The 12,256-nt window shown below is 32.3% G+C and overlaps 1 protein-coding gene across 1 annotated transcript; it reads right to left on the bottom strand.

Moving 5' to 3' along the window:
* Positions 1–1,729: 1,729 nt before the first annotated feature.
* Positions 1,730–10,997, bottom strand: LOC103857907 (phosphoinositide phospholipase C 6). Its single transcript, XM_009135162.3, has 9 exons — positions 9,234–10,997; positions 8,956–9,152; positions 8,743–8,878; positions 8,279–8,536; positions 8,012–8,211; positions 7,816–7,933; positions 7,565–7,717; positions 7,398–7,484; positions 1,730–7,321 (listed from the first exon to the last, which is right to left on the bottom strand). Exons 1-9 carry the CDS (start codon positions 9,627–9,629, stop codon positions 7,028–7,030), a joined length of 1,839 nt encoding a protein of 612 aa, XP_009133410.1. The 5' UTR covers positions 9,630–10,997; the 3' UTR covers positions 1,730–7,027.
* Between the last annotated feature and the right edge of the window lie 1,259 nt (positions 10,998–12,256).

The following is a 12,256-nucleotide window of genomic DNA, read 5'->3' as shown; positions in this document are numbered from 1 at the left end:
CAAATAATATATAGGGGATAGTGTATAGTGTATAGTGTATTCGGGTTTACAAAATCAAACACTAAACTAAAATTGCAAAAGTAGTTTAATCTGAGTTCATTAGAGTCAGCGGTGGTAGAAGTTCTAGCTCGACCATATATTCTTCATGAAGTCATTTTACTATTATTATTGTATTATGTCAGCGGAAAGATATAAAATACAACTATGTAACATGAAAAAGGAATCCAATAACATTTATTACCGAAAGATGTATGAAAGATCGGTGTCGGTCCTGTCAGGGCAAAACAAAAACAAGGGATACGATCATACAACTTTATGAAATTAATAAGAAAAGAAAGTGACACAAACGATTGCAATAAAAGAAGAAAGAGAAAAGAAAGGTCGCTTTGCATCGTAAAGTTTGAAAGAGACCAATGAGAAGCAGGAACTCCTTTTTTCACCACATACTGCATCTTTCGTCAATTTCTCTATCCCTTTCTTATTCTTTTTAGAAAACATTATATAACATTATGTTCTCCACAATGTTTTGATCATAAAAATGTGCTAATCCATATGTATAATCTTTGTTCTCCATATGTTATGTGTTTCTGCTATTGCTTGGATACCATATGATCATATTAATCTTTGCGTGATCATGTTTCTCAAAGAACTTCAATGTAATAAAGGTTTAACTATATTTAATTATAGTTGAATTAATAGCCGAGTCACTTTTTGTTTTTGTGCGTTAAAAATAAGATTAATCAAACAGTTTGTAAGAGTATCATTATTCTATGTTATACTGTAGTAGATACTAGATAAATCGCTGGCGTATGAACAAAAATTTACAGCACATAAAAAAGGAGTAACATGACCTCTCTCTTTTTGAACAAACCACATAGATGATAGTTGATAGATGAAGATGTAGATGGGCTACGTTTCATCTCTTCACTCGCTTAAGAATGCCCTATGGGATTTCGACAACTACCTATCTTCTCACGATTTTATTTGACATACATTTTTGTTCTGAATACTGATATATAACATCAACAAAAATAATTTAGAGAATATTTTAGCTTTAACTTTTTTCCCCATCAAATATTGGCGCGAATTAGAATCTTTCCTTCGAAGATCTACCACTGATTGGAATATTTCTCTTTTTCTTTGCTGGTACATTTTTGCTTTCTTTGAATAGTCAAGTCACTCACATAATTCACATTTATAGAGTAACTCTTTTCAAACTTTCTTACAAGGATTAGTTAATCTTTCTCGCTCTTGGTAGAGAATACAAACTACACGTGAATGCATTGGTCTAAGCATTACAAAGTGTAAAACATAATTTTCTAGTTATCAAGAGTATAAACTTAAATAACCAAACATTATTTCAAATAAACTAGTTGCATTTATAATGTGGAAATAAATATAATGCACCATTTACTGATTCCCGCCGCTCTGGTTTGATGATTGAGCTCACGTTGAAGCTATTCCTCAAACTGTATATCTATTGAACCAAAATGTCAAACTATTCCATTTTTTTTTCAGTATAATTATTCATTAGCAAGAAAATATATATAATGCATTTAGAAACTGAAAGATATTTTTTGATTGATAAACGAGATAATACTTAGTAGCAGCATCATTATTTATATAATGCATAAACACGTGATTTAATTTATTTTACATTAAAAATGAATTAAATCTTTTCGGCACAAAGTAAAAAGAGTCCACTTTTCACATTGTTTCCTCAGATATCTAAGTATATATTTTGTATATGTTTCATTTTGATTTTTTTTTTATCAAGTTTCATTTCGATTTAAAGATACCTTTTAGGTATACTTTTTTTCTTTAGGTCTACTTTGTATGTAATATATAAGTTTAAGTTCTAAGGATCCAAAGGAGTACAAGGTTAAGTTTTCCCAATTCAAATTTGTCAAGGTATCAGAGACTAACATCAAAAAAAAAAAATTAACGATGTTTCTTCTCTCACAAATCTCCTCTCTTCTTTGTATACTCAGTTTTTTTTTTATTCGATTTTTTGTTGACTCACGCCCCTCGGCTGTGTTACATATTTCTCCTTGTCACATTTTAACAAAAAAAATTCTCAAATATAGTCTCTAATAAATTACTGAGACAACATTTTATGAAATAGTCTGAAACGGATATCAGCTAAAACATATGAATTTCAGTTAAATCATACAAATTTACATGTGGCAAAACCATTCATATTTGATGCAATATTTATATTACATGTATGCAGCATTACCACTGAAAGTAAAACAATGATTCTATTTTCACAATCATATAAGTTAACATAGGACAGCTTTTTACATATCAATGAATGTGTCACATGATATATTTTTCAATAAAAGTGAAGGTTTCTTTTTTAGGGAACCAATATCCCCCTCGTTGACGTTTTCCACCCAGACACTAGTAGAAAATGACTAACAAAAACTTATTGAAATATTAAATAAAAATGTTTTTGTGAAACATGAAGCTGGCTTTTTTTTTCAAATTGAATATAATACAACATGAAGTAAAATTTGAAAAATCTACTATTTGATTTTCTTTTTTTTATTATCTTAAACTCAAAATTTAAAACTACATTGGACAGAGACAAATTTATCGAAATCATGCTACTCATGATTCATTAAAAAAAACTAAATAATTCCATTTATCAAAAATTATCGATATTATAAGTATTTTGGAATTATAACGTAAACTTGACTGAAATACAATCTTAACTAGTCTTTGTTTTTTTCTTCTCTCGTTGTTCAACACTTTGTTTGGCTGTTAGAATCAATTCCATTTTAGTCAGTAAAAGTCTAACTGAGTTAGAAAAAAACATGTTCAAAGTGTTTAAATGATGGTATTTTCATTATATACATGATAAAATAGTGTTTTATGTTGCCTTCTCATAGCTTAGCTGAGGGGTAGCAGTAGTCTTTTCATGCATTCAAAACCTATCACAAATCTGTTGTATTTCTGTTCTATTGAATTTGTTATATGGTATAATCATCCAGTCAATTTTTATATTATCTATAGGCACCATGATTACGATCATTTTAATAATAAAATCATTAATATTGTCACTCCATTGGCCTAGAGTGTAATACCATCTCCTATCCTACTTCAAGTAATATTTGGTCCAACCTTACTTCATTTTTGGCTTCAAAATTAAGCGGTGAATAATGTTATTTCAAATTTAAAGATCTACTGTGTATATCTTCATTTTTAAAGATAAACTTTATATATTGTAAATTAGTTCTTAACTTTTATTTATTCTTATATTTTACAAAATAAATTATATACGTTAATATTATCCAATAAATATCAAATTTTTGACTATTATTTTCATCTAATCAGATGTTTATATCGAAGACCATATGAATATCCATTTTTACGAACATTCAACTGTATTAAAAAAAATCGAAGATAAATAATCTCATCTTTTACTTATAAACACTTTTGTTAATCACATAGGAAAAAAAATATGTATGGTCTTTTTTTTACAAAATATGATATTTTATGTTTGTTTAAAAATGTTATGTTATAAATTTATTATATGATAATGTAATTTATATTAAATAATAATTGTGTTGGATTATTGTTAAAACAAAATAGTTAGATAAAATTAGTAAATATGAAAAAGTATAAAGATTGATTAGTAATTAATGATAAAGTGGAGATAAACTATACTTGGAATATATTTTTTTCAAAAAAAAAATGAAGCAAACTATTGGAGTGAATGTTACTTCATTTTTTATTTAATTTTGAAGAAAGTGAACTTTTGAAGATAAAAATAAAACTAACCATTGGAGATGCTCTAGGAGTTGACTATGACTCAACTATAATGTCGTCGAATCTAATGTTCAAGTCCAAACGTATCTCTTTAAAATCATCGTTTAACCGACAGTGAAAGGCTAGCATATGACTAATCGAAAAGCATATGTAAATGGTGCAAATTTAATCAATATAAGATATAAGAAGTGTTGTTGAAAAGATCAAATAAATGAAGAGTGGACCCCATGTCACTAATTGAGTTTGATTCAACAATTCCTTTTGTTATATATTACATCTTCAACTGTGTCGCTTGTTAATGGGTGTGGTGACCTCTAATGTTTTATTCATCTTTAGTTGGTACATCAACCTTTAATTGACACATTTTTCTTGTAATGCGCATCACATCAAATCTTTAATATATATAATCATGTAAACTGCATCAATATCTATTTGAAAAAAAAGAGAGTAAACAAGCATGATAAAACTATGTTAATTTATTCTATGATTACCATCATAGTTGGCTATCAATATGGATCTCGTCCGGTCTAACTGAATATACAAGGACTTTGAGTTATTGTCCAATTTGTAGTTAACTAGTGGTAAGTGTCTTTGTTTTCTTTTTGTTTTCTTAATTTTCGGATGAGCTAATGTAATTTTTGTATTCGTCATTTTACCATCGATAAATATCATAGTGTTGCAAAATGTTATAACTATTTAATAAACAAATATTAGTATAAAAACTCACTCCGCACATGCGCGTATGTTATCATAAGATATTATTGTGATCAGACGACAACATAATTATAACACCTATAAAAAGACAAATTAAAAAGATCAAAATGATGAACAAAACAAAAGAGAGCAAAGAGTGACATTTTGAAAAGTTGAGATTTGAAGGGTCATTCAATCCATTAGGGAGGGTGGGGGACAATGCGAGATAATATTATATTATAGAAATGATGAAGTTTCCATTATATGTAACGTTGCAATTTTGTTGCAATTATAGAATCTGAAGAAACTAATAGCATTGCATGTCTTTAGTATCTAATTTACAAACTAAGCTCTCTAAAAAGAGATGGAAAAAAAAATCACGAATCAAACATGAAGGAGCAAGATATGTTTTTTTTTTAACTGAAAGGAGCAAGATATGTTTGTCTCTTGTTTAAGTATACCGACGGCCACGGGACTTCAACGTTATTTGTTCACAATAATAATAAGCAAACAAAAAAGTTGAAGCTAAACAATAAAACAATAGGTTTATCATTCATCTCAAATATTTAAAAGATGTACATACAAGAAAGAGACGTGAACAATTTTTCTCTAAGTTTTGTATACGGATGGCCAACATATATAACCAAAGAATGTCGACTCCAGACTCTATAGTAGTATTTTAAAATTGTGTAAAAATCCCGTATAATTATTTAACCCATACTATTCTGAAACCACAGTAAGAAAACTATCAAATTGTATTTTTGTTGTTGAAAGAAGCATAAGGATATTGAGATATTCCAATACATAACGGTTAATTACAGCTGTAGTAAAGATTAGAGTGGACTACTATTCTCTTTTTTTCTGATAGGCTGATTTGATCAATTCTGGTAGAAAAACACTTAATATTACATATTGAACTTTTCTCTGGAAAGTAATTACATTGTCTTATCCAAATTTAGAATGCTTTCTGACTACTGTTTAGGATAGCTAAATCATCTAATGTTTGATTATCTATTAGCAAATTACCAGATAAATTGTTTAGGCCGAAATCTAAGTTCCACATAACTGTAATTTTTGTTTCGATGAAAAATTCAAATCTTGGAAGAAGTGTTTTAGAACATTTCTAGATCTCGCCTACTACTTGACTGTAACCATGCGGACAGCGGACCACTACTTATTTGGGTGGGAGAGGGTGGGTAATCACACGTTGTTCTTAATCTGAGAGGGAGACAGATGGAGAGAGACAGAGACAAGACCAGAGACGGCCTTAAGGCAAAGCAAAGCAAGCAACCGCTTGCGGCCACCAATTTCACTGGAAAATATAGCTTTTAAAACAGCCAATTTTTCTGAAAAAATGTATAAAACCAGCCACTTTTTCTCTTTTCGATTGTGGTCTTAAGTGAATACGTTAATCTCAGGACCCGCTCTGGACAAGACACCAATAACAAAGGCCAAACGCACTACGCAGAATCAAGACTGTTGATATACAATCACGGGGACCCTAGAATCACGGGCCCTAAAGAACAAATTACATATCATCTCTCTCATGCTCCACCACGTCGACCTAGTATTTTTTCACTTTTCCCATTTATAGTATAGTACACTTATGTTCTCTCCTTTTTCTTATGTGTCTGTTCATATTTGGTAAATTGTGCCAAACATTTAAGTTATTCAACACTCGTTTGGCATTTAGCGCATGATTAACTCCGGTTTCTTAGCCAGAATTCTTAACTAATGATTTGATTTTTGTTTTTTTACATTTTTTGGCTAAGAGATAACTCTTATAGATAACTCTTATATCTCTTATTTAAAAGACGTTTTTAGTTTTTCTTAGTTAAAATCTAAGAAAAATTAAAAACTGCTTTTTATCGAATCTAAGAATCCTAATTAAAAGATTGAGGTTCATCATGATCTAAGAGCATCATTATTCAGAGTTTTTTAGGGCGGGGTTCTTATGGGAATATAAGAAACTGTTTCTTAATTTTTAACTAAGAAACTGTTTCTTAAAGTACAAAAGGTTTCTTATATTCCCTAATCCCTAAATTTCAAATAATGTTTTATCTTGTCTATCATTATTATTAATAACAGTATATATAATATTAACAACCAAGCTGGTTAGACCAGCAAAAGTATCCCCTTGAATTATATTTTATTGAAGTTTTTGGTATAAAGAACTGCTTGAAGTTGAGAGATACAGATACGTAATGTTATATAAAGATGAATTTGGAGATTTTGTAGAAAAACAAATAACTTAACAAAGAAGATGACGAATAGAATATAAGCTGAATATCCATCACACTGTTGTAAAATTCTATACATCTCAGTTATGAATGAATTCAATCCAAGTATGGATCTTCTTACATTATATTTTACATATTGTAAAAAAAATTGTAGACTATATAATTAAATGTTCTTCAATACGATATGTTTGAAACACTATTGGAGATATCAGAGCAAAGATCCATTTGATCTTCAAGCTACATTATACAATACCTCAACAGCTTTCTATTACACTGGTGTTCAGCTTCTCTCAAAACACATCCATCTCTATTAATCCAAATCATTCGAAGATGAAACGCATTAGAAGCCGTACTGACTTCATTTTCTCACCCTTCTTATCATACAAAGGCACAGATCGAATCCCGGGTCTTAATTCTGATACAGGTAAGCATGTTTGTCCACCAAAATCATCCTTATCAGACATATCATACTCTCTGACTTCGATCCTAAGCAATGCAAGCTCTGGAACTGTTAATGGGAAACTGAACTCCTCATCCCAAATTGGATACCAATTGTCTTCTATTACTCTTGTCTTCCTTTTTGCGTTATCTGCTGGTACACCCACTATGAACACCTACAGAATCTCACAAATAAGGTTTTTGAGGAGTTCGAAGAATGTTTAAAGACACTATTGGTGTAACTGAAAGTACCTTAGTGTAGAAATCAGGAGGAGAATATGTATCAAAATGAGTGTGACTGAAGTCCAGACGCCATCCGTCTCCCATATATACTTTCACCTATTGAGAAACCGTGACAAAATGATAAGGCATGTGACATTCAATATGTTTTAAAACATCTTTTGAAAATTTTGGCTTGCCTTTAACGTTTCTTTAACATGAAGTTTCTTCTTAGGGTCAAAGACTTCGTCATGAAACCCTTTCTTCATCAAGAAGTTAGGTTTCTTGACATATCCACAACCTCCATTGGCTCTAAACATACCGTGCATCAACCACAGAGATCTCCCATATCCCTATAATCACAAATGAGTTGTGATACAAAAATGTAAACCAGTGCCAAAAAGGTAGCGTAAAGGTCAATGTATCCTTAGACGTAACCGTAGCTGGTTACCTGCATATTGAATGCAATCATTTGTGCTCCATGAGTCCAACCAATAAGTGGTTTGTAGTTTGAGGAGTTAAACCTTGTCCCTTTAGGGTATATCCTAAGCAAATTCTTCTGTGTAAACCTATGAAGGAACATATAGAGATCATGTTGCAGCCCCAAGTCTTAGGATTGTATTGGTTAGTATATAAACTAGTATTACCTTACAACATCTTGACTGTTGGATGAACAAGTCCTGTCAAGTTCTTGCTCACTTAAACTCAAACGTCTCACTTTGTCAACCACAACTTTCATCTCTTCCTTCACCGTTCCCTTTGGTTTCCCAGCATGAATAGTGATCAACCTTTTATATGCTGGTTTCTGATCTTCACTCGCTTCTTCTTCCTCTTGATCACTATCACTCTAATTCAAAACCAAAAACTAAATTACAAAACAACAAGAAAAAAATCTAAAGACCTGATTAAGTTACCTTGTTGTCACAATCTTGGTAAAACAATATACTTTCTAGTGTCTGAATCTCCTCAGTTCCAGGCGTTTCCTCCTCTGAAGATGGAGATACATTACCATTCTCCTTTTGTTTACCAATAGGGTTTCTTGACTCAAGATACTCTTTAGGTGGTTTAGTTGAGATGATTATCCGATGAAGCAGTGAAGCAGGAGAAGGAAACTCTTCTAAGCTTTCTGATTCAGGGTAATACAACATTTGTCCAAATATCTGCGTAGCCATCTAAAGAAAACAGAACGAAAGAAAGTTCATAAAATGTCAAAAACTATTACACCAAAAAAAAATATATCAAAAACTAAACTGAAAAATATTCTAAAAATGTCATAAACGAAACGACTTTTTAAAACAGTTTAAAAACAAAAAGCAGTCTAATGATTTCTTGAACATTAAAACTAATAAATTCACAAAGATAGATAATATTGTGTTACCTCAGCCACTTTGGCTTGAAGATCAGCAGTAAGATGATCCTCTAAGGTGATGATAACCGGATAAGGCGAGCTTGAAAACGCATGATCTCTTATCGATTTCAAGCATGTGATCAGCGGTACAGGGGTCGTGAGCGTTCTGAATTAAAAACAAGAAACCGAATATTCAACCGTTTGGTCTGAAAACGCTATCTAAAGAAAAAAAACATGTTTTACCTTCCGTGAAGAACATTGATATCTGTTCCAGTAGAGTTAGGCCAAAGATCAAGCTCAATGACACGAACTCCTCTTTGCAAAGCTTTGATCACAGGGACTTCGCTACAATCGCTGCTTAGTTGGTTCCCCGTGAGATACGAGTTGTGCCCCGTGTATATAAAGTAATGCGACAATGGAGCTGACATGTCTTGATGCACCTGTCTCAACAACACAAACATTTCTTGTAATAAAAACACAGTTTCGATCTTTAAGAACATAATTTTTTTTTTAATCATTACGTTAGGAGTGATGGGAGGATTGAGATCGTCGTAGAAAAGGAAGTTGAAGAAATCGTCTAGGTCGAGGCCGTGACGTGTGAACCGCGTGACGTGGTGTCGCCGTCGTATGACCTCGTCGATTAAACGTTGAGCCTCGGCGACGGTGGTTGCTGAGTTGACTTGGTTGTCGTCGAGGAAAGAACAGAGCTGCTCTGCCCCCATAACGCCGTCGTCGCTGGAATCACCGTCGCCTCCGGCTCCTCTGCCGCTTCCGCCGACGGAGAACTGGCAGAAGGCGTCGCGGACGTCGTCTGTAGGTTGGACTTCGTTGATCTTGAATTTGCGGTTGAAGCATTTGAACATTTTGTAGTTGTAGCTTCCATTGTCGTATGACTCTGTTTTCTTCTCCTTCCCCATTGTGAAAAATCTAAACTTTTAATTACAAAATAAAAAAGAAAAGTTTTTTTGAGTATTATTACTATTAGGGTTTCTTGCGAGTCAAGAAAACTTTGTTCTTCGGAAACGAAGAACAGAGATTTGTGTGGATTTGGTGGTTGATGATGAGGGAGAAGAAGAGTTTCCTATAAAAGAGGAGGCTTTGAAGCGGGATCGTTTGACTTTTTGTAATCTATTTTTTCTTTTCTTTCTAGTCTTTTTGATTCTTTAAAAAAAAACTGTTTTCATGAAAGAAAATCATTTTTGTATGAAGTATCATTCTTTATTATTTGGGAGAAAATATGTTAAAATTACTAATAAGAGAGTATCTTAATTTTAGTCTTGACTCTTTTATTTAGTAAAAGGTTATTTCTCTTCTTTTTCTACTCTTTTCAGGTAGAAATTGTTTTTTTTATAAGTTTTATTTAGAAAAAAATTTGTAGTATTAGTCTAAAAATATATGATTTACATTATATTAGATATGTCCTGAAGTGTTGCTTCCATGATCCATACAATTCATATTTGGAGTACTTTTTTCTTTTAATTTCATTTATCCAGTCATCACCTAAGATTAAGGATTTGATTTGCTTTGTACATAATGTAGATTGTCACTGTTTTGGCAAGTAGATGACTATAAAACATTTTCATCTGATTATATGCAAATGTGATTCTAACTGCATCATAGTACCAAAGGTACGGAAGATACGTTCAAAATAATTACAACCATAAAGTATGGTAAGGTAGGCATGTTCGTATACTGTGTGAGTATGATAAACAACTTAGCCAAACTCAAACTTAGTTATATGACTTAAAGCGTCAGGTGTGGACTTAAAAATTTGTAGCGAGAATCAAATTTAGTTATGTGACTTAAAGCGTCAGGTGTGGATTTAAAAATTTGTAGCGAGATTCAAATTTAGTTATGTGACTTAAAGCATTAGGTGTAGACTTAAAAATTTGCGGTGAGACTCAAACTTAGTTATGTGACTTAAAGCGCGCCAGGTGTGGACTTAAAGATTTGTAGCAAGATTCAAACTTAGTTATATGACTTAAAGCGCCATGTGTGGACTTAAAAATTTGTGGCGAGACTCAAACTTAGTTATGTAACTTAAATCATCAAGTGTGGATTAAGTTTGAGTCTCGTTATATTATTAAATGAAACATAATAAAATATGCATATATTTGGTGTGATGAATAATATTACATCAAATTTAATGGGATAGTATCAATTTTAGTGTTTTGTTTGAGATGGAATTATACCAAAATTGGTGTTTTTTGGTGTAAATGGCCTAAGCCACCATTGGTTAAACGGTTTGTTGACCAAAACCATAACTTCTCAAACGGAAGAGACATCTCTACGACTAGGGATGTTGTGTACACGGTTAGGGTTAAGCCCTTCCTTGTGTAATATAAACCCAGCCCTGTTTTAACCCAACCCTATTTTAACCCTACTTTTTGATAAGGGTTAAGGTTGGACCAGGGTTAGCCCATTTAACCTTTTTACAAATCAATAATTTTTTGCATATCAAATTTAACTTAAATTTAAATGTTAAAAATATGATCATGTACATGCAAAATGTGTCTTTTATTCATTTTTGTCTTCACTGGAATTAAAAACCAAAGTTTACATTCATGTAATGTAAATGCAAAGTATAATTATAACTCTTGGGCACAACTTTGTAGCTACTTTACTAAATAGAACTTTACTCAAACTCTCAAGTCAGCAAACACTTGTTGTTCTCCAAGTCTCTTGACTCTTGAGTCTCTTCAAACACTCGTTGCTCTGCAACAAGCCAACAACAGAATCAGTTTATCACAGCCAACAACAAGATGCTTGATTCATTAGCTAGAAGCTAAAACAGTCAAACTCGACCAGTGAGTGACACACTGACACATTCATACACGCAAGAAACCCACAACGTAACGAGTATACTATTAAACTGATCTCATAGTGGAAACTCGCTAGCTAAAGACACACCATGGAAGAGCTAGAATGCTAGATGCCAAAACTATACATGGTCCCTAGCAATTCAATGCTATACTCACGAAGCATAAGGGAAGAGAGACTCCAAAAGACAAAATCTAAAGCAGTCACAAATTGATAAGCAAGCATGTGAACCACAAGAGTCTCAGATAAACAAAAGAAGTACAAAAAAACCCACAACGTAAAACCCACAAAGAACACAAGTTATATTATTCAAAAAACCCACAAAGAACACCTATGAAGAAGCAAAATGACGCAAAGTACAAAAAACCCATAAGTAATCTGCTTAAAGAGTTGCAATACCAAAATTGAAATCCAAGGGATTACTTCCCTGAAGCAGATAGAAGAGTAATCTCAATAAATCAACAAGCATCATACTAACATCATAAAGATCATAACATCAGTCTCAGATTTACAAACCCGATGAAACAGATGCGTTCGTCGTCGGCGAGACGATTGGGTTCGTCGTGACGGCGTCGTGACGGTGAGAGGCAATTTAGTTCGTCGTCAGCTAGAGATGAGATGGTGAGAGGCGATTGGGATCTCGTTTCTGGTTTCTGAATCGCAGCAGCAAAGAGATGGTGACTACGACGTCGTTTAGTTAACTTTTGTTTTCATTAAAAAAAAA

This window comes from Brassica rapa, chromosome A03, assembly GCF_000309985.2.
Source record: "Brassica rapa cultivar Chiifu-401-42 chromosome A03, CAAS_Brap_v3.01, whole genome shotgun sequence".
Taxonomy (NCBI): Eukaryota; Viridiplantae; Streptophyta; class Magnoliopsida; order Brassicales; family Brassicaceae; genus Brassica; species Brassica rapa.
Note: the sequence above shows the minus strand (reverse complement) of the source record. Positions and strands in the feature narration are given on the sequence as shown.

Bases quoted from the DNA above. Each gene is read 5' to 3' on its own strand.
- LOC103857907 (XM_009135162.3), bottom strand. From the start codon at position 9,629: ATGGGGAAGGAGAAGAAAACAGAGTCATACGACAATGGAAGCTACAAC. The intron at 7,718-7,815 runs GTAACCAGCTAC...TTGTGATTATAG, and splicing joins TGATTGCATTCAATATGCAG to GGATATGGGAGATCTCTGTG. The intron at 7,322-7,397 runs GTACTTTCAGTT...GAGATTCTGTAG, and splicing joins CTCCTGATTTCTACACTAAG to GTGTTCATAGTGGGTGTACC.